We start from the raw sequence: 22362 nt of genomic DNA, 5'->3' as shown, positions 1-22362 counted from the left end.
CAAAAAGAAATTTTTTTTTGAGAATGGAGAAAGCAGAACAGGATGGGAGGGAGGACTGGGGTGAGAAAGGACTCAACAATCATGGAAAGCATCCTCAGGCAATGCCTGCAACATCAGTGCCTGAGGCTCACACCTACTGTGTTCTTAGTGACCTCACTCCATTCCCAACCCTTTGAGGATAAGGTTTATTGATCATGTTCTGACACTTGTGATGGGTTAACATTAATGCATTTAACTTCCATGCCCTTCTTGAGTCTGGCTAAAATCTAGTTTTCTCATACATACACAGATGTATTTATACCTTTGCATAACTTTAGGAGACTGTGGTACAATTCTCTTTACCTACAACAATCAACTCTGTATTTGTTGCATGAGTGAATGCTTTGAGCATCTCAAGTCCTGTTCTTACATTGTAATGAAATACCTGGAAAGGCCTTTGTCAGATAAACGGTGTTTGCATTTTGTCAGTTTGTTTGTTCATTCATTCATTTGATGGACAACTTCTATCATTTTCTCAAAATTATAACTTTTTACTGTAAATTTTTATGTATCTTTTCTGTTATTCCACTACCCTGCCCTAGCATGCACTCAAGAAAACACAACAGGGGATCTGCAGTTGACACCTTACACGGCTTTGCTTTTCAGACTCCAGCAGGGCCAGCATCCTTGACCTAATTAGATTTCTCCACCTCCACATGGCTAGTAAATACTGTAATTAATTTATAAAGGACTCTGAAACACCAGCTGGCAAATAAATTCCACCAGATTCCTACAAAATGAGAAAGAGCAGTTAAGTTGAAGAGTTATGAAGTGTGCATGTGCGTGTGTGTGCATCACAGTCTCCTATCCACTGACTTTCTGAAATGTCAACCATAAATTATATGAAACACACACTATTTGATCATTTTTTACAATGCATTTATTTTAAATTGTAAGGAAGACTATGTGACAAAATATGCTCATAGATGTAACTTTGAAGTCTGTGAAACATGAATGTCCATATTGATTTATATTGGAAATTCATATTTGCTAAGCACACTAATAAACTAGTGGCTGTTCTCAAGAGAATGTCAAAGAAAGAACTGGACAGTCAGTTTAAGAAGGATTTCATGTTCTGCCAGCAGTTACCCATTCAAGAGCCATGGTTGCCAAGACCTAAAAAATGGCTCCAAAGATCCTTGATGAGGTTATAACCTCTCCCTGAGTACAGACAGGGTTTGAGAGTATAGTGGGGTGTTCCTCCTTTTATTAGTTTATGTAATACAGCAAAAGTGGAATCATTTCTCCTATGGTGTCACAGTGAATATAAGACTCTAGCCACGACAATGGCTGTTGTAAGCAGCTGTAGCAGCAGCAGCAGCAGGATTGGGAGAAGCTCTCCAGTTGGCTTTGGAGCAATGAGCTCCATGTTTTCAGAGGTCCACGTGATGCACGTCTGAGGTCCGTCTCTAGGAGCTGTGAGAAAGCCCTGGACAATATCTGCAAAGAAAATGATGACCTCAATACTTGAAGACTGAGCTCCAAAAACCAGCAACCAGAATAGTTCAGAAGAATCCAAGCTTCAGTTGGTATCACAACTACAAATATATACCTTAATATTTCATGCTGAGACATTGAGAAAATTCAACTAAGCCCCTTTTAGCCTTCTCAGCAACAGAAGCTGGAAGATTATAAACAGTTTATTTGTGCTGCTAATTTTGTGTTAAATTGCTATTGGGTAAAATGAAAGAAAAACAAAAACAAGAAAAAGCCCATCAATATAACAAGCTACCCCTTTCTTTGTCATTTTCCCACATGGGACCTCCTAGCAGTCATCATGGCCCTAAATACCTGACATAACCAACTGGGTCACAGGTACACACAGTAACAGACCAGGACAACTAGAACCTTGAGGAATATAATTTTCAGCTAGGACATTGCACTGGGGTCTGCAGAAGGAAGTACCTTACCCAGCAATGCTTTGCAGATACCCAAAACATTTGGAGGTGACTAGGGAGGATATCTCTAGCAACAATTTGATTATAAAAGTAATTACAAGTTATGGGCCCATCTGAGGTAGAGCAATTTATTGATAAATATCTGGGGTAAGGAAAATGTACTACATGGATATTTATTGTCCAGTTAGTGCACATGAAAATTTTCCCTGTTCCCAGGAGGAACCTGTTTGATTTTTTTTTTTTTTTTGGTCACAAATACCATTCCTGGTTAATTTCATATATCTCACTGCAAAGAGAAGGTTATTCATAGTGACATATTCTGCAGCCTTTTTTAGTGAAACAGTATAAATGCTTTGCCTCTTTGGTTATCTAATGCCATCTGTTCAGAGCCTATTGAGTCACTACTTGTATTCCACAACATACACTGTACTACAGTCTGTGAGCCACTTTCCAATGACCCTCAAAACAGCATCAATGTGTTATGGAAGAGGACCCAAACACAAGTGTTACCAGGAAAACATGCTATGTTATGTTACATTATGTTATGTTATTTTGCACAAAAAAAAACATAAATAACTGTTGGCATATGGTAGCATTTATAGAATGTATAGCATTTACAAGACAACCTATCTTCCATCTACAGCTTCTTCTGACACCTCTGGGCCTTACCCATAGCAACTCTATAATTTGAACACTACAGTGCCAACTGGGAGCCTGACTCCCCTCATAACTACCAGCAGTAAGGACAGGTGCAGGACCCCAGGCAGGTCATGATGCATTCTCTTATTAGAGTAAGCAATGCCCATCATTTGAACAAGACTTTCAACTATCCCAGAGAGTAAGGTGATGCTGTGACAATTAAAAACAAGAAAAGACAAGGCTGAAAAGGAAAAACTGGTTTTGGGCTGCCACAGGAAAAGCCCTGGGAAGAGACAAGAGTAACCATAACAATTGCTTTCTAACATGCCATCTGGAACTCTAGAAGGCAGAAACAATGGAGGCTGAGGCAAACAAAAGGAACTTATAACCACCCATACCTCCCTGCGGAAAGGGGAGGGTCCACACACAACTTTACAAATGCGACTTCTCCAAAGTTCATCAGTGTATAGTGTGCAGGCCAGAAGTCTGAACGCATCCTGGGCTATTACAAATCACTTTTTAATCAGTTGTCAGCACCATTTGAGTGATCCAAACTTGTATGATCCCATTTTTTTATAAAATGCTGTCCTGGTCAGTAGGAACTTTAACAATGCCTCCCTCGAGGGCCTGACATGGAAATGCAACCCTAGCTCATCTCACATTAAGACAGCTCCAGAGCTCTTATGGCACATTTGTTGGACCCATACACAACAGCAAGAGAGCATCCTGAGAACCTCAAAACCTAAGTGTCTCACCACTACAACCAGGGGACAATAAAACAGCCCAGGGTTTCTATTGAATAGGACCTACAAGGGAACAGGTTTGGAGTATCCCAAGACACAAGAGACTGTGATCTCTATAAAGAAGGTTTCCTTAAGCACAGCTGGGCCAGGTCAGGCTAAGAGTCTGCTTGCTCAGGTCCAAGCATGGTATTATAGTCTCTAACTGACTGTCTTGTGGACTAACGATGTAGGCAGTTGGTCTTAAGAGCTAAAGTGTACTACTGAAGCACAAGAGCTTTTCTAAGCCCCTTTCCAGACTTAAAATGTGCTCTTACCCAGCATTCCATGAACTCCCTCTTCTTAGACCCCTCTTAAACTCCTCTTTTGACTGTTGTGGTTTGGCTTTAGTGGAGGCATTTAAAGCATATATGTTGACATTGGTTCTAAGCAAGTAGAGAGAGCCATAGCAGAATAGCTAAAGACTTAAAAAAAATATGTAAGTTCAAAAACTTACATATACCCCCAATACCTACTAGAGAGAGAGCCATAGCAGAATAGCTAAAGACTTAAAAAAAATATGTAAGTTCAAAAACTTACATATACCCCCAATACCGACTTAACCTCTTAGAGACCAAGATTTGCTTGTCTGCATGATAATTTATCAATCTATAATACAGCATCATGTATAAGAGTAACTTGCATGGATAATTCACCCAGAGTATTTTACCATGATAGGTTGCATGTACCTAGGAAACAAGACAAAATTACCAATCAAAGCATTAGAACTTAAAAATGGGCAGTTGCATTTTTCTTTCATGCCAAGAGAAGCACAATCACTCTTTACTCTAGGAATATCCCACCCTGAAAAGCTATCTGTGGCCTTTAAACTCACCTGTTGAGGTTATTGGCATCATACTTTTAAGTTGTACTTATTCTATCTTAGACTCACTGAAGAGGACTTTTCTATTGACTTGACTCTCCTGGAAGCTTTAACTACAGTTGTTCCTTTATTACAATAACTGCATGCCATTTTACTAGCTCTGATCATAATCCCTAGTCTCATTAGTAACCACTGTACAAGACTAATTCTGAAATTATTAAACTGAACATAAATAGAATGATACAGACTTTTCTACTTTGTGCCTGGATTTCTCAGTTTAATGTGGGTGACCCTCATGGTGTTCAATGCAGTTTCAATGTCATTCTTACTATTGTACATTGCATTTTACTAAATGACTAGGTGGTTATCAGTTTGCTCTGGCTACTATTGACAAAGTCTGGAAACTTACAACTGGAAGCAACATGGGTAATGAAGTTATGAACTCTGTTATACATACCTTCAATAGAAACATTTGCAGGGCTTAGGAAACACCCTGAGAAGTTTCAGGGTCATAATGTATGCATACATTTGTTCAGATTTAGAGGGGTCTGACAAGTATTTTCCAAATAAAAAATGCTACTTGACTTGTTCTAGAGTTACATAAAGTTCACTGGATTAAAAATCCCATAAAATAAACCTATTGTAAGCTGAAAAAATTGAATATACATAACTGACTGAGCATAATAGCTTTGTGACATAGTATACTATAGAGTATAGGTCCTTCGCCCTCATGATAGCTCACTGTTACTATCCAGAATCTTAAGTATACCAATATCATTAGATTATGAAAAATTCACAATTCAAACTTTGAAATGCACTGGGTATCATATTCATACTGTGATGACATTAAAATAGCATAAATCAACCCACGTTCAGATAAGGACACATTGCCTGCAATCAATAAGGACTCTGGTCACCCTATAGCCCTCTTTGTTCACTTTGATGGGTGGGTCATAGTTTTATACATTATGGTTTTAATTTACACTTCCCTGACTTGCAGCAACAGAGGTCAGGACAGGACAGGTTCACTGATGTCTGTCTTTATTCACTAACTGTATGGAAAACTTAGATAAAACACACCCTTATCTATGGGCAAACTACCACAGAGAGCCAAAGCTTAGTAGGATGGGTGTAGTATGAGTTTGTTGATGGTTGCATTTTTTTTCCGCTATTTTCTCTTGTAGCTGGCCAGGCAGCTAGCTAGTAAATCTGTAGTAACAGCACAATTAGTAATAATTGAATTAATTTAAAAACAATTTTTCCAGCTGTATGAACTGGGGAAATGCACATCTGTGAGCTACCAGATTGTAAAGAAATACTTAAAATATTTCACAGCTCTCCTCCCACCCAGAGTGAAAGTATAGGAAACTATACTTTCATATAATGACAATGAGAGGAAGTCTCTGTACTCTTACATGTGTGGAGGGGAATGGTGGGGGGTGAGGGTGGGGAACATCCCATACCTTTCTATTTTCCCTCATCACTTCATCCTGTGTTAGGGCCCTAGTCAAATGCTTTAGCTATGACAAGCTGCTAAAAATCCAAGGGAAACCTTGTATTTCTCACAAAAGGGCCAAGAAAAGGGAATACTGAAAGACAGACTACGTAAGAGGAATTTAAGTAAAAAGAGATCGATGGAGAGGTATGTCCTCCAAATCTAGTATGAACCCACACAAGTTCTGTGCTCGAGTATCAACCGAGCAAGGCAGGATGGATATGATTCATGTAATGAACTACAATTAAAAGTACTGCTAAGATAACAAAACAATTCACGTGTTTGTGTGTAGGACAGATAGCAAGATCAAGATAGCAGGGGATGGAGAGTTGGCTCAGTGGTTAAGAGCACTTACTGCTTTTCCAGAGGTCCAGAGTTTGACTCCCAGCACCCACATGTTGATTTCAGAACCATCTGTAACTCTAGTTCCAGGGGATCCACACCTTCTCCCGGCCTCTGAGGGCACCCAGCATGCATATGGTGCACAGAGATACATGTAGACAAAACACCCACACACATAAAAGCAATTTGTTTAAAGCACAGCAAATCCTCAGTGGTGCCAACTGATATAGAACCATTACTCACACGCAAGACTGAGCCTGTGATGCCAACCCCAGGATTACTTGCTAAAAGAAAATAAAAATTCCACATTACCCAAGATAAAAATCCAAGGAAAAAAATCAGTGATTATACAATATGAAATATATGGGAAGGTGTGGACAATTATCAGAATAAAATACAACCAACAGCTTTCAAGTGAGATGATCAAGATGAATATAATTATCAAAAGTGTTAGACATTTAAACCAAAGCAGTTTAATGATTTTTTTCTCCTGGATAAGAGCTATATGCGAGGAATATAAATGCCAGAACCCGTGTGCACAAATGTTCACGAGTGTTGATCAACAATGCCAAAACATAGATTTGGGTGTTAACTATAAGAATATTTGCATGGGGGGGGGGGGGCTGGAGAGATGGCTCAATGGTTAAGAGCAGTGATTGCTCTTCCAGAGGTCCTGAGTTCAGTTCTCAACAACCACATGGTGGCTTACAACCATTTGTAATGGGATCGGAAGCTCTCTTCTGGTGTGTCTGAAGACAGCTACAGCGTACTCCTATAAGTAAAATAAATCATTTTTTAAAAAGAATATTTGCATGCACGTTGTGACAAAGGGCAGAGTTTGGGGCTCAATTGCCACAAGAAAGAATTGTGAATATGCATGACTGAAATAAAAGTGAGCTACATGCAACTAACTGCAAACTCAGAAACTACGCGGAACTAAAAGCAACCCTCTGTCACAGTAAATTGTCCCATTTCTCACTTTAAAAAATAAGCATACAGTATATGAACTAAATCTTTTATAAAGAAAGAGAATAAACCCAAAGGGTCAGTGTTAAATCTGGGGAAAGGTACTGAGTTGGGGTCAGAATTGTATCAATACTATTTCCTATTTCTAAAACCTTTGGGTGGCTCCTCTGTGTACAGGGCTTATCTCTTACACATACTAAATATTTTAAAAGCCAAGTTTTTAAGCAACAGCCCAAGAAGGAAAGATGTCTCCCTTCATTAATATGACTTTTCCATCCAAATACTAAGCACCCTGACTACACAAACCAGGTGGAGCTAAAAGTGAGACCCTATGTTCTCATAGGAAAAAGCCTAACTTTTTGACGTGGCCTGACAGAGGTTCCAAGTGGTATGTATGAAACAGTAAAGTCCGGGACAACCGGGTCTAACCCTCAGACTCTGTCCAAAAATAAAAATAAAATATCTTCTCCAAAGACTCGAACCGCCCACCTTATTGCTCGCCCCAGTGAACCCTAGGCAACGCGCAAGCCCGTGGGCTTCCGAGCCGCGCCGAGTCACTTCCGCCTCTGCGCCCTAGTCCCGCCCCGGAAACGGAAGTGCCTTTCTCTAGGGTCCTTCGGCTTGCGGAGAGCTCTGCTGCGATGGCCGCCGGGCCGGGCTGTCTTCACAACGCCTGCTCAGGAGCTCGGTAAGGCCGAAACGAGGCAGAGCCTCAGGACAGGCTGCTGGCTCCCGGACGTCGTCTCCGCACCGCTGCTCCAGGCTCGCGGTCCGGCGGTGTGCGTTCTCCCCCACCCCAGGGAAGGGCGGGTCCGGCGGCGCGCAGACAGCCCGGCGCGAGGCCCCCGCGGCTCCGGTGGAGACGTCGCTGCGGGCGGCACTGCTGCTGGCGTCCAAGATGTCGACCAAGAATTTCCGAGTCAGTGACGGGGACTGGATCTGCCCTGACAAGAAGTGAGCGTGGCGGGATGCCGTGAGACCTGGGGTGGCCGGGAGGCCCCTGTGAGGGCGGCGACGGGGCCGCGGCCTTTGTGGGGACGGCGGGGCGGTCGCCGCCGGCCTTGAGCGGTCGCGGGCGGCCCGCACGTGACCCCGCGCGGAGCTGAGCTCACGGTTCAGTGGCCCTGCTCCGAGCTCTGCCGGGGCCGCTCGCTGTCCCTCCCTCCCTCCGTCCCTCGCTCCCTCCCTGCGGCCGCCGTGCTTTTGGGCCTGCGATCCGTCCCCAGTGACTTGGCTTTTCTCATCCTCTTGCCTAGAGGCAGGAGGCCTGGGCGCGTACGTGGCCGGGAAGCCGGTGTGCTCCGCTTATGGCCACAGAGATCTTTCTGAATAGGTGTCCCTATTTTTAAAGAAAAGTGATGTACCAGCTCGTGTTCTTGGAAAGCCAGAGTCAGAGCTGAAGGAAACCCGGGTTTACTCTTCTGTCTACTGCAGAGCGTCTAGCCTGAAGTACCTTTGCTAGAAAATACATTGCTCGATTACAGTTAACACCGAAATAACATGGGCAGTGTGTGGAGAGCAAGGAAATGATGTCACCCAGATCCACTTGGTTGGTATCAGACTGATATCAGGCTAAGCATACCAAGTCAGCAGACTAGAACCGAGATCCTCTTGGACTGTCACTGCAGGAACTGTGTGACACTTTGGAACCCTTCAGAGATTAAGACACCAGCCTCTCTGCCCTCTGTGTGACTCGTAGGAAAATGTGCTCTTGTGTTCTTACTGAAAGCACCCATGTATATTTTGGAAGGACTCTTCCTTCAAAGTCCTGTACATCTAAACTCGGCAGAAACTAAATGTTATTTGTACTGAATATGTAAATCCAAGGAGACAGTTTTCAGAATATATTTTGTTTTACTTGGAACGTGTGTATTTCTTTTTTTAAACAGAAAAAGGGACCTTAAAGTTGTCTGGAGTCATTCAGTTTAGTGTTACACTTCCTTTCACTAGTTTATCTCATTCATTGTTTTTTAATAGGGTGGTGGATTCTTTTTCGTTACTTAAGCTTTAAATGGAGTGTCTAACTGCTTTAACAAATACTAAAGTAGTGCAAGTGTGTGAGAACTTAAATATTTAATGTCATAAGGTTACACCTTTTTCTGTTTGTTGTGGTTTTGTTTCCTGTTTTTTACAGTTTTAGATTTGATAAATACTATAATACTCAAATTTCTTTACTATTTAATTCTGTCTTTAGTTAATATATCAGTCTTTTCCTTATCATCGCACTTCCTACCTCTCAAAGAATGTTTCACCAATTCTCTGGAGTCCTTCTGTAACTCTTCATTCCTGATGGATCCATCCCTAGGATTTTGTGATTAATCTTTTCCTTTTAGACAGAGTTTCTCTATGGAACTCACAGAGATCTGCCTGCCTCTAGCTCACAAGTGCTGTGATTAAAGGCTTGTGCCACCACTACCCAGCTTGAATTTTATGCTTCTAAAACTCATTACATTTATTACTTGTAACAAACAAGATGAGAGTTGATGTACCTTTTTTTTTTTTAATCTCTCTGGTATCTTGTCTAATTGTTATAGAAGAGTCTGATGACACTTTGGAACAAGAGACTTTTATGTAACTAATGATATACACCAGTCTGAAGATAGCAAGGTTTGGGTCCTAAAATGGTTCCCACAGTAACTGTAAGCACAAGGTTGAGATTTTTGCCCAGCTTTTGCTTCTCCCTGCTGGTGCTGATATTAACATGATGGGATAAGCTTGTTCTGCGTTCCAGGGTGTAGTGAGGACAGTTTAAAATGTAAATAGTTTAAGTATCTAGGAATTACTACTCTAAGTGCATCTCACTTTATTTTCAGGTGTGGAAATGTAAACTTTGCTAGGAGAACCAGCTGTAACAGATGTGGTCGAGGTGAGCCCTGACAGATAATTCTCTTAATACTGTATATGCAGATCATTTCTTATTTCCCAGGATTTATATCGAGTTCTTGTCTGTTTGCAGAAAAGACAACTGAGGCCAAGATGATGAAAGCTGGGGGAACAGAAATAGGAAAGACACTGGCAGAGAAGAGCCGGGGCTTATTTAGTGCCAATGATTGGCAATGCAAAACGTATGTGCTTCAGATTGCTGTCTGTTACTGCAACAACATGATGAACTCTTGCAAATTATGTGACAACATACTATGCCATATTGATCCAAAAATTTATTGGTCTTAGTTGGGACTATAGTGAAAGGGAAATTTTAAGTGGTATCTTTCAGGGGTGTTACCAGTTGTTGCTGTGGTAGTGTGTAATGAGCTGATAACCAAAGGTCTGGGGGACATTGAAGACCTTGTGGTCTACTTCTTGTTCCTGAATAATTGCATGATTTGGGGTTTTTGTTTTGTTTTGTTTCTACTTTTTGTCTCTTTTATAATATGAAAGTAACTTGAAAAATCTTAAGTTGCCTTCCATAAAAATTGCTTCTTGTTAGATTTTTTTTTATTGTTGCCTTTTAGGCTGGAGAGATGGTTCAGCGCTTAAGAGTACTGAATGATCTTCCAGAGGGTCCAAGTTAAATTCCCAGTAGCCACATGACAGCTTTAAAAAAATAGAATACTTTTTTTTTCAGGTTTAGATTTCATTTTGTATTGATTTTTCTCAGTCTCCACATTTTGTGCTATGTAAATAAATCCTACATATATGAAAAAGCACTGGACCAGAAAAACATCTTACATGAAGTCCTGGTCCTGTAGACAGACCTTGAACCTGTACAGGGAAGCTGTCTTACAAACTAAGTCACAGGGTTTAGTGAACTAACTGCAAAGGATTTCTTAGAGGGCACTAAGAATAGCAAACATATTTGTGAAAGGTGAGACCAAACTCTTTAAGGTAGATTCAGAGATGATAGGAAATGGAACCTTTGATTAAAGCACTGCTTTTTCCCCTCAGTAGCAGAATTTCTAGTTATGTCACTTCTCAGTATAAGTTATATTGAATAGATTTTTAAATTTCATTTCCATTACTCCTTAATGAAGATTACTTTGTATTAATTATTTCACCATAATGTTTTGAATAATATTTTTTCAATGTTTAGGTGCCTTCTAGTTTAATGGTTTTTGGTTTTGTTTTATAATTGTAGTTGCAGTAATGTGAATTGGGCTAGAAGATCAGAGTGTAACATGTGTAATACTCCAAAGTATGCTAAATTAGAAGAAAGAACAGGTAAGAAATATACTACTTTCTCAAGAGAGCATAGGAAGAAAGGGAATCTGTTTACTTGTGTGTATGTGTGTGTTTGTGTTCTGTTTGAGTCCTGGATGGCCTCAGACTCGATATATAACAAAGGATAGCTTTCATCTCTCAGCTTCTGCCTCATCCTGTATGCTGGTATTATAAGCATGTACCACCACACCCTATTTACTGGGGGTTTTTTCCTCTTAGCACTCAAAAAAATTTTATGTAATAGTTTCAATTTATGAAGTAGTGCTAGGCAGCCTTACACTAGCATTTAGGGTTCTAGGATACTTCTATAAGTGCTTTTCTACCTCCTCCTGCTTGGTGGGTGCATGGTAGGTAGTAATGATACAACAATAGCATATATCCTAGTGTGACAGGAAGGTAAAGGACATTTTAAAGACATCCTGTAAAGCTTAAAAATGAATTCTTAATCTTAGCCACATTTTAGATATCAGAGAAGCTTTAAAGTTACAAATTACAAAGCATAAAACTAAAATCTTTTTTATTGTTAGGAGTTTTGGTTGCATTTTCTTTTTACTGTTTTAAGAGTTTTATATGTGCATGTGTGTTTTGATCAAATTCATAAGATAGACATTCCCTCCCCTTCAGTTTCTCTCCTAACCCCACTACATGTTCCCTCCTCAACCTCATGTTCTCTCTCTCTCTCTCTCTCTCTCTCTCTCTCTCTCTCTCTCCTCCCCACCCCTCTTTCTTTATAAACCACTGAGTACAGTTAGTGCTGGCTCTATGTATGTAGGTATAGGACCATCTGACTACTAGAACATGGGTAGCTTTCACGGGCATGAAGCTTACATTGACTCCTAATAGCCTTCAATTGTCAATGATATCCCAGCTTGAATGGGACTTCATAGACCCTCCCCAGTTTATGCTGGAACTTTGGTGGCTTGATGTTGTTAGACTGTCTTTGTACACATAGTCACAGCCACTATAAATTCATATGCTTACTGTGGTCCAGCTATTAACCATTTTACTACCGTGTACCTTGCCCTCCCCCCACCCCCTCAGCTTTTAAAATCTTTCCATGCCCTTTTGATGATCACCAGCCTTAGAGGAAAGGATATGGTGTAGATGTGCCATTCAGAGCTAAGCACTCCACACATTGCTGGCTTCTGTATTAATCTCCAACTTATAGGAAACGAAGCTTCTCTGGTGATGGTTAAGAGAGCACTGGTCTATGGGTATAAAGATAAGAACACAGGTGCATGTGTCCATTTACCGATAGCATGGTATCAGCTCCCACAGGGCCTGTGACCTACCTGCCATGGAATTTTTTTTTCCCCCTATTAATGGTGTCATGCTTGAGTTTGTCTTCTGTAGAGAGCTAAATCTAATCAGGATTTGGTTATTTCCATAACATGGTGTTGCTGTTGCACTGTGGGCTTCTCTGGAAAGGTAGGGTTTGCAACTGAGTGAAGACTGTTGATTACCTTTCTTCCCTTGGTAGAACCTTCTAGCACTATGAGATTATCCAGTAAGGATAAAGCTTTCAGATTAGTACTAGCTTGATGGTTCCATGTCCTGTGACTCAAGTGTATAGTACTTGTAAGAGCATCATATTGTCAAAGAACTATGAAGGGGTCAACTCTTGGGCTTGCTTAAGAGTGGGTCCCAAAACCTAGTAATTGTGTGGATGATATTTGGTAATTGTTGACTTAAGTAATCACAAACTTGTTTCTATATGTCAATGGAGAACCTCAGCAGAATATAGTTTTCCCATTGCCAACAATTAACCCAACCATTGTCAAAGACAGTGAACATGTTCAGCATGCAAGATTCCTGAGTAGGTAAAACTGCTTACCCTGTTTGCCTGTTCTCTCTGAGGGCATACTACTGTCCCTGTTTGATTTTTGGGAGTCAGAGGCCTAATAGTAGGTAGATCTTTTGGATCAAGTCATTCCAAATTTTCTTTACCCCCAATTGTTTGTTTGTTCAATTTTTTTTTTATAATTCTTGAGTTCAAGAGCCTTACTACCAACTTCCTAGGTGTTCCTTTTCATCCCTTAGATCCTACCTCTTAACTCCCAGAGGCACCTTTGCCTTCTGCAAGTGCTATCCCATTTTGTCTCCTCCTTCCTCTCAGTGCTCTTTGTCTCCCTATATTATTCTGTACTTCATCTTACTACTGGGTATTTGGACTCTTCAAGGACCTTCTTTGAACCTTCTTTCCTTTGTTTTCTGTATATTTTCTTTTAAAGCCAAAGTCTTAAGGAACAATATCAAGATTTCTTTGAACTATATATATACCTACTTAAATTACATTGTCATGTAGCCGTCATACTCATTACATTATAACTGAATTTGTGGTTTCCTCCTAAGACCTAGCTTCTTGAAGAGATCTGTGTCTTGTGATTAGTACTGTCCACATCAGGATTTGCCCCTCAGTTGTATGCTTCCTGGCACTTTGTTCATCTTAACCCTACCTTCAAAGTCTCTGTTACCTACCTAATGAATACAAGTTTAGCCCATGGGACTTAGTTAATAGTTCTAATCTAGAAGAATTGTAATGGAGAGGAAATTCCTTTTAAAACTTTGTCATAGCAGAAAAAGGTGTTTTACATACAGATTTCATGAATGACCTGCCGTGAGAAATTTTTAAGTTGTAAACATCTGTAGGTACTGCTGTGCTTTACAACTAAAGCAGATCCTACTTGTTTTCTATCATAGATTTTAACTTGTAAGACTAGTAATTAGTTACATAAATGACCACCATTATTAGATCTTCATTTTATATTAGCTGGGGAAAGTGAGCATAATTTTGATATTTGAGTTGTTACAGCTATTTATACTCTCTTTTTAAAGGATATGGAGGTGGTTTTAATGAAAGAGAGAATGTTGAATACATAGAAAGAGAAGAATCTGATGGGGAATATGATGAGGTAAGCTCTCAGATACGTATATTTTAAGTAGAGAAATGTTAATACCTAGAGTTCAGAAAAGCTGTATGTGCATGGATGTATGCATGTACGGTATAGGGGGTACATGTGCCCTTGTGTGCATCTGTAGAGGATGTTGGGTGATAGTTCTCATTGAGCCTATAACTCAACCATTGGCTGGACTGATGGACCAGTGGGAAAATCATCTCTACCTGCAAGTACAGAGATTACATGCTCACATTTCCACATCTACTTTTCCACAAGGGTACAAATAGGTTTTGAAAATAAAATATTTTTATGTCTTTTCAGCCTGTGTATTTTTTTTCCCTCTAGTTTGGACGTAAAAAGAAAAAATACAGGGGGAAAGCAGTTGGTCCTGCATCTATATTAAAGGAAGTTGAAGATAAAGAATCAGAGGGAGAAGAAGAGGATGAGGATGAAGATCTATCTAAATATAAGCTAGATGAGGTAATGGTCCCTGTCCTCTCCCCTCACCTTTATTTACTGGAACTATTCTGAAGCAAAAGATGCTTTTGACACCTGGACCATTGTTGGCCATACATACTCCATACATACATACTCCTGGAGGAGCCAGGTCCTTGTTCTTCAGAGTGATGTGTGTCAGCATATTGTGGTGTTAGGTGCACAGAACCAAGCAAATGGTTATTGTAATTCAGAGAACAGAAAACAGTATTCTAAACTAAGGCTGGTGGTGGTGGTAGTGGACCAAGGACTCCTGACAGAACTGAAAATTGCCAACAGTTTGGTGTATGCTGTGAGAATCAGTGGGGTGGCTTCTAGGAGCCTGCCTGAACTGTCTGTACAGTCTTTTCTATCAGATGACTTAAGTGAATGAACTCCTGAATTGAAAATAAGCTTGCATTAAAATATTTGGTGACAGACCCATCTGAAAATGCTTGGTATGATAAATGTTTATCCTTTGGGTGGGTAGTATTAATATATAGATGTCTAAATGGAATTAAAATTTTATTAGGACGAGGATGAAGATGATGCTGATCTCTCAAAATATAATCTTGATGCCAGTGAAGAAGAAGATAGTAACAAAAAGAAAAGCAATAGGCGGAGCCGCTCAAAGTCACGATCGTCTCACTCAAGGTCTTCATCACGCTCATCCTCCCCCTCAAGTTCAAGGTCCAGGTCCAGGTAAACGGGTGCAGGCCAAGGGTAACACCAGTCAAAATGTCAGTATCTAACTTTTTACTACTTAACTTAAATAAGCTTTTTATCTTAAATATTTCAATGAAGTCACCTTAGCTACACTTTATCTTTGTATCCTGCAAATACTACCCTGTATTTTTAGAAATTCAAACCTTGGAAGTTGCCTGTTCTGTGTCACCCTTTTGGCTTTGACTAGAGTACCTCAAGTTCAAAAGCACTGTGTAAGCAATGTATACCTAAGTAGGTAGTGTGTGTTCAGGTACTGTCAAGTAAAGTGGACATTTATTTCAGTATCTCTGGTTTTTAGGTTTTTCTGAGCATTAATGACACATTATTTTTGATAATTTATTTTGGTGTCAATCTTCTCAATAGAGAATAAATCTAGCCATGATGCTAATTGCTTCTAGAGAGTCCAGAATATTTGGGTGTTTAAAACATGCATTTGATACTATAATTAAAACTAAACAGTGATTTTCTATGGAACAACATTCATTAATGGCCAATTTTTAATGATATTTAAAGAAGAAAATATGTTGCCAGCTACTTAATTTGTACTATAAAGCCTAAAATGCTAATTTTGAGGGCTGGAGAAATATACCTCAGTGATAGATCCTTGTCTAGCATATATGGGGCCCTGGGCTCAATTCCTAGTCCCCCCCCCCAAAAAAAAATAGTTGATTTTGAGATAACTGTGATAGTCTCTGTGGGAACAAACTAAAAATGGTGTCAGGCATGTCATTTGTGGTTTTCAGAGTGTGAGGGCTAGATTTCCCTCAGTTCTACAGTCTGTTAGTAATGTAATTAAAGTAGAACACTGGGTTGTTGAATCTTTAGTTCTCTACAAATGAAGGCTAGACATCAAAAATGTGATATAGCAGTTAGGGTTTTCTGCCTACTCGACACTGGAAATAGGTTTTCAAATGAAAATGAAAAGAGAACTGGAGAATCTAAATATAAATGTGACATTGTCTGCAGTGAGCTGTGAGGAGGTGACATTGTCTGCAGTGAGCTATGGTGCTTGTTACTTCCCTTTTGGCAGTTTAATTGGGCTTGGAAAGTGGTCACTGAAACTTTTTAATTTTTTTTTTCTTGTAAACTTAGTCTTTATTACAGTAAGAAGCTTTGTTTTAAGTATTTTTGCTTGGAAAATGCACTCTTAATATATGTCTTTCTTTCAGTGTTCATATCACAAACCTCAAAAATGTGGTCCTAGGGGAAAAAAATGCTTCCGTGTTGTTCCAGGTCCCGTTCAAGAAGCTCTTCCAGTTCGCAGTCCAGGTCTCACTCCGGTTCCAGAGAACATTCCAGATCCCGTGGTTCGAAATCAAGGTGAATGAGGTAGCACCTCTGTAGAGCAGAGGAGAGTGCTCACAGGCTTCAGACGGCTCCGCTGCTTCCCTCATTGCTCTGCTTCTGTTTGTCAGTTCTGTTGTAGCGCTGGGAATCTAATGCACCTACCTCAGCTTAATCTCACCAGACAATGTTTCCACTGCACACTGTGCCAAGACATTTCCAGGGTTGATTAAAGGGGGTGGGGTATGCATATATAGCTAAGATGTGTAATATAGGAAGGTGAAGGCAAGTTACTCCACCTAGTATATTAAGTTTATGTTTACAGTTAATTTAAATTTGACATACAAGTGAGAAGTTATTTCTGAGAGGAAGACCAACCATTCCATCATATAGCTTTGAAACATTTTATATTTCAGGCAAATGTTTACTATAGCTTTGCCTGTTTTTTCTCAGTTTCTAGTGAGTGCTCTATGTATTTACTACATCTCCCTGACATTAAAGAATATTATAAATTGCCTGTGTAACAAACACCCCTCTTAAAACCAAGTCATGTAGGATGTTGGCTTAAGTATGGTGTGATATAAGCCATGCTGTGAGCATTTCAAAGGAAAATGATTGGTTAAAAAAAAAAAAGGCAATAGAAGCATTAGGCTTTCGGTTCCTTGAAAAAGTTTTCTGTACTTGCTCAGTATGCTGCCTTCATCTTTAGTCACTGTATGGTTGTGTCCTGCAGGCATACAGCATTTATACGAAAGCCTCAGATCTCACTTGTGGGATTTACATTGACGGTTCCTAACAACTCTTCTGTAGAAAGACTCACTTAATTGAGCCCACTCTAACATTTGAAGGCAGCTGCCATTGAGTCCCCCTGAGGAGAGGAGTGATGGGGCACTGACCAGTGCTCTACTGACCAGCGCTGAGTAGAGCAAAGGCTTCTTTCTTATGTGCATTAACTATCCGTGCTCACGTCAGACTGGAGTCTTGGTGTGGCCCTCTGGGAACTGTAGGACTGAGGTTTACAGAACAGCCTTCATATCCTTCCCAAACATTTAATTGCTTACAACTTTCCAAAGAATTCTCCTTTTGGGCTTTCTCATTTTATTTTAAGCCCTAAGGTGAATTTTTTGGGAAGTTTGAGCTAAATGCCTTCAACTAAAAATATGTAAATGGAGATAAATTTGCTCTTTAAATTACACATTTACTTCCACCTAAAACATGTAAATGTTGCTACTTCATACTTCATAGCACAGTTCTCAGTACAAGTCACATTGTAGAGTTGCCATTTTCATTGACTACTTCACAGCTTAAGTGTTCTTTTTCTGGGCCATGTCCCTCAGGTGTCTGTAGCACCTTACCTGTAAGAAGTTAAGTTCATTGTCTTCAGCAAGCTTTATATAAAGTGAATTTTCCTGACAAATGGGAGGATCTATTTTCTGACTATAAAGTCACCACAGAATTGATTTCACTGTTTGTATACTTTAAATTGGAACACTATAAGCAATTATAAAAATATTCTGTCTTAATTCAGTAAAGTACTTGTTAATTACAAGGGTAAATATTTAGAGTGTTTTAAAGAGGAAATGGTTGTGTATAAGTAGAACATGTTGATGGTTGACCCGAAGTCTTCTGAGTAAGCAGTAAGTATTCCCTCACAAAGCCCTCATAGTCACAATCCTGTTTGCTTTGGGGAACTGGACAGTCTTCACTTCTGCCTGCCTTTAATGAAACGTCTGCTTTGTCTCTCGATCAATGAAGATCCAGCTCCAGGTCCCACAGGGGCTCTTCTTCCCCAAGAAAAAGATCTTACTCGAGTTCTTCGTCATCTCCTGAAAGAGACAGGAAGAGGAGTCGCTCTAGACCTTCTTCACCAGCTGTTCGCAAAAAAAGACGAACGAGATCACGGTCACCCGAAAGGTTTGGGTTTCTGTAGAATAAGAATGGGTGTTCTTACGTGTATTTCATAGGTGGACTTTGTAGGCAAGGGTTAGATTTCTTTCTCCTTTGTTCTTTAAATTTTTTATCTTTAAACTTCAAAGTTCAGATTACTTTGTTTAGCTTGCTTATTAGAAAAAATTACAGGACAGACTATTCTCTAATCATTTTATTGTTCAAATTTTATTCCCATGTATATTATAGCCAACTCTCGGTTATTTTTGTGTTTTTAAAGATCTAAACCCAAAAGCTGTATGTTGAAATGGTTTACATGTGTTTGTTTTTTAAGACTAAATGCTAGAGATGGTAGGGATCCTAGGGTACCTAGTCAGGATGAACTTGCAAAATCATGGGGATCTGTCCTCCTTTAAATATGTATATAAGTTTTACAAATGCATTTCTGTAGCACATGGCTTTTATGCCCTTTTCACGCCCTTGGAGTTAATACTTTTTTCATCTTGCAGTCCAGATCCATTTTCCTCTTTTGAAAAGGACCTTCTCTGGGTCCCTGTATCTAGAGTGCACTTGCCATGTGTCAGCCTTTTCTGCAACAGACTTGATTACTTGATTTCACTAATTGTCTCTTGGCTTTCAATGTCATAATAATGATTTGTGGCTTCATTTGTAGTCTTGGCAAATTTTCCATATTCTCTCAGCTTGTGAAAGAAAAGAAGGATCATTAGAGTCTGGTGATGGCTGGGTTTAGAGGGTAGGGTCATGTTACTCTACTCTCAGAATTACATGTCCTCCACATTCGAAGTTCAAGATTGTACCCAGTCTTCCTTCTGTGCATTGTTTCTTCATATGAAAATTACTCTGTACTTGAGATAAATGCATTATGTTGCCATTCTACTACTTCTGCAAGTTTTTAATCTTAGCCACATATAACCCCCCCCCCCTAGTTTGTTGTCATCTAAACTTAATGCACATGTTCTCTATTCTATAAGCCAGGTGATTGGTGAAAACATTAAACAACCCTGAGCCCAGGGCCAACCCCTACGGAACACCACCACTTTTCCCAGGTTGATACTGACTTACTCATGTTGGCTGCATGACTCTAGCACTAACTGTACATCACCTTATGTGATCTCGACTTCCAAAACTTGATTGCTTTGAATGTACTTTCTCATGCACTATGCACTCAGAAGCCTTGCTGTGTTCCATAGAGACCCAGTGTGTTCTCTGTGGTACAGCATATACATTGATTTTGCCACACCTTACCAGGATTCTTTGCCTTTCTTGTACATATATGTGATTATGAGCTTTTTTCAAGGCTTTCCTTTCATTACCTTGAATAATTGAGAGGTGGCTATATTTGAAATGAGTTTATATTCTTAAATTGTAGAGTCTTGAGTTCAAATCACACCAATTCTGGGCTTATATCAAAAAAGTTTGTAAGCTATCTTAGGTTTTAAGTTCTCCTGGGAGCATCAAGGTACCTAGTGTGTGCTCTGCTCTTCTCTGGTGTTTGCAGTCTTAGGAACAGACACTTGGTTTAGTGCTGTTTACAGATTGTTCTGCTCTCTTATGTCTTACAGGCACCACAGGTCGTCCTCCGGATCAACACATTCTGGTTCCCGTTCAAGTTCAAAAAAGAAATAATGTATTAAAATTTACATCTTTAAAAAACATTGAGTACAGTGCATGAAGCATATTTTTTAGGAAGTTGATGTCTCATTTGGTCAGAAGTACTACATCTGCTAGTAGAGGTGCATGCCTTTATTGCTTTTCAAAACAATACAACTGTGTTTATTTGTGAAACTGAAAGTAAATTGCATTTTAAGCCATATACTGTTCCCCAGATAAATGCTCTGTTCATTATTTACAACCATTTGCTTCATTTAAAACCATCCTAGCAATAACAGAGTACTTTTGTTTCCTACTTTAAATCCTTGTCCTTTTCATTTCTAAATGTTCTATTGACAGAGACAGGGTTGCCTGGACTTCAGACACATGGGCAAAGCTAATAAGCTAGTTGGAATAACCAATTTATGTTCATATGGGGGTAGTAGTCAACCTGGTTATGTTATTTACCTGTGCCAGTAATTTCTTACCAGCAGTTAACTACGTTGCAAAGCTGACAACTGGGAACAAGCTGAGGGTGCCTTAGAATCATTGTCTCTTAACAGCTTTACACCTCTTAATGCAAGAGGATTGTAGAAATTATAGAAGAAAAAGGTTAATCACATCATATTTCAAAATGTTTCTCAAAGTTTAAGAAATGCGGATATCCTTTTACCAAATCCTAGTTACCAAATATTGTACTTGATCAATAAAGGATTTTTTAAAAGGCTAAATCATAGTTAATGAGCAAATTGAAGAAAGCTTTTGAAACCTGTTTCTCAGTGGCAGGCTGACAGGGACATGAATTTAAGTGAACATTTGCCCTGTGATGTCTGATTTTGAACATTGTAGATACCTAAGTAACAGAAGAATTCTTATTTCTGCACAATTTAAGCAAAATCATTTTTCTCCTCATCTGAAAAAGAAAACCATATGGCTTAAAATGCTTTCGGAGTTTTATTTCTCAAATTAAAATCTGGTCACTTGAGATCCATTTTGTTCTCTGGTTTAAAAGTTAAAAGGTTTCTCTTTAACAGTCTCTTCAGCAGCAAAAGCAAGGTAAGTATATAAGGAACAACAGTTGTGCTGGGGCTCCTTGTGAGGGAATTATTTTTCCTGTTTCTCCTTTAGTATTTGTCTGCTGCAGTTTAAATAAGTAAAGCCTTCTAAGATGTTTAGTAGACAGATCAAACAAAATGTTTTTATTTTAAAGTGAGTGTTTCTCTTCTCAACTGATCTAAAGATGAAAACAAAATATCGTACGTAGAAATATTTTGGTAATATTTTTACAAGCTTTCCTGTGTTTTTTGTCTTATTTTCCTTGCTGCATTTACTGTAGGTTGCACACGAACTCTTACTCTCTTGTAATTGTGCCTCAGACTTCTCGAAAGTCGACTTTCTGAGTTGCCCAGATCTTCTAGATCCAACGTGTTAGCCTTGGTTTGTTTTTGTGCTTTCTGTATTTAAAACTTGAACTGTACTAGGCAAATGCAAGATTATAAATTTAGCTAATAGGAGTTTACAAACAGTTCAGATGATTATGATTTGATTTGGTTTAATTGAGCTGTACTAGTTCATTTCATAAGGAAATGATACTGTAGACAAATGTAAATAAAATCCGTGAGTCAACTATCAAGTGTTGTTTATTAGAAATAAAATAGAAAGTTGTAAGCTCTGACTGAATGTTCTATACTCATAATAGCTTTTTTTTTTTTTTCACTGTTCACTTTATCATGCTGACTTTCAAACATAACGAACAAGAAGGCAACAACTTGGGATACCAAGTACTTTTCATTTGTGTATGCTTGCTACCAAGACATTACATACCTCGACCCTGTGGCCAGTTAGAGTATCATGTGCTCCTAGAATCACTCAAGAGCTAATACTTATTGTCATTCAGTGATGACAATAAGTTTCTTATGTTTCCACTGGACTCTAAAACAAGTTGTCAATATAAGGCCATGTAGGCACAGTTGGAAAGACAATTAGGCATTTACTGTCATTCTGTGTCCCCTTCCTGATGCCTGGTGCTCAGGGCCACCATTGAAGATTCTGGTAGGAGATAAGGAGGGCTCTGCTGCCTCCTTTTTTTTTGACCTAGGTGTTAAAAGTGCCATCATACCTCTCTTAACCTGGAAGTTGTATGATTTTTTGAAAGTATAAACCACCTTTTTGTTGTTGTTCTTGTTAGTTTATATGGTGTACACTTGCCACAGTATGGAAGTGGAGATCAGAGATTAACTTGCTGGAATCCAGTCTCTCTCCTCTTTTGTGATGGTTCTAGATCATCAGTCTTAATAGTGTTGAGTGGCCCAAACTTTTACCCACTGAACCATCTCACTAGGAA

General features: G+C 39.4%; 1 protein-coding gene and 1 long non-coding RNA gene across 5 annotated transcripts; one reads left to right on the top strand and one right to left on the bottom strand.

The window, feature by feature from the left end:
- Positions 1–939: 939 nt before the first annotated feature.
- LOC115030611 (uncharacterized) lies at positions 940–7609 on the bottom strand. Of its 3 annotated transcripts, none has more exons than XR_015046653.1 (5): positions 7471–7609; positions 6725–6787; positions 6259–6299; positions 6029–6129; positions 940–1479 (listed from the first exon to the last, which is right to left on the bottom strand). It is a non-coding gene; the product is annotated as an uncharacterized LOC115030611 (long non-coding RNA). The 3 variants fall into 3 exon arrangements; XR_015046652.1 differs by having other exon boundaries at positions 6728–6787; XR_015046651.1 differs by having other exon boundaries at positions 6029–6299; positions 6728–6787.
- Positions 7610–7765: 156 nt separating this feature from the next.
- Positions 7766–20993, top strand: Zranb2 (zinc finger RANBP2-type containing 2). Of its 2 annotated transcripts, XM_021157744.3 has the most exons (11): positions 7766–7935; positions 9795–9847; positions 9938–10046; positions 11057–11139; positions 13975–14051; positions 14382–14516; positions 15043–15212; positions 16470–16556; positions 18276–18434; positions 19400–19474; positions 19991–20993. In XM_021157744.3, the coding sequence occupies exons 1-10, from the start codon at positions 7880–7882 to the stop codon at positions 19431–19433; spliced, it is 963 nt and encodes a 320-aa protein (XP_021013403.2). In that variant the 5' UTR covers positions 7766–7879; the 3' UTR covers positions 19434–19474; positions 19991–20993. The 2 variants fall into 2 exon arrangements, with proteins under 2 accessions (XP_021013403.2, XP_021013402.2); XM_021157743.3 differs by lacking the exon at positions 19400–19474.
- Positions 20994–22362: the final 1369 nt, after the last annotated feature.

This window comes from Mus caroli, unplaced genomic scaffold (assembly GCF_978045245.1).
Source record: "Mus caroli unplaced genomic scaffold, Mus_caroli_1 scaffold_3, whole genome shotgun sequence".
Classification (NCBI taxonomy): Eukaryota; Metazoa; Chordata; class Mammalia; order Rodentia; family Muridae; genus Mus; species Mus caroli.
The sequence above is the reverse complement of the archived record's forward strand: the minus strand, read 5'-3'. Positions and strand labels throughout refer to the sequence as shown.

Excerpts from the sequence above, each read along its gene's own strand:
- Zranb2 (XM_021157743.3), top strand. The coding sequence starts at position 7,880 with ATGTCGACCAAGAATTTCCGAGTCAGTGACGGGGACTGGATCTGCCCT. Across the intron at positions 10,047-11,056 it reads AATGATTGGCAATGCAAAAC|TTGCAGTAATGTGAATTGGG; the intron begins GTATGTGCTTCA and ends TTATAATTGTAG. Across the intron at positions 14,517-15,042 it reads CTAAATATAAGCTAGATGAG|GACGAGGATGAAGATGATGC; the intron begins GTAATGGTCCCT and ends AAATTTTATTAG.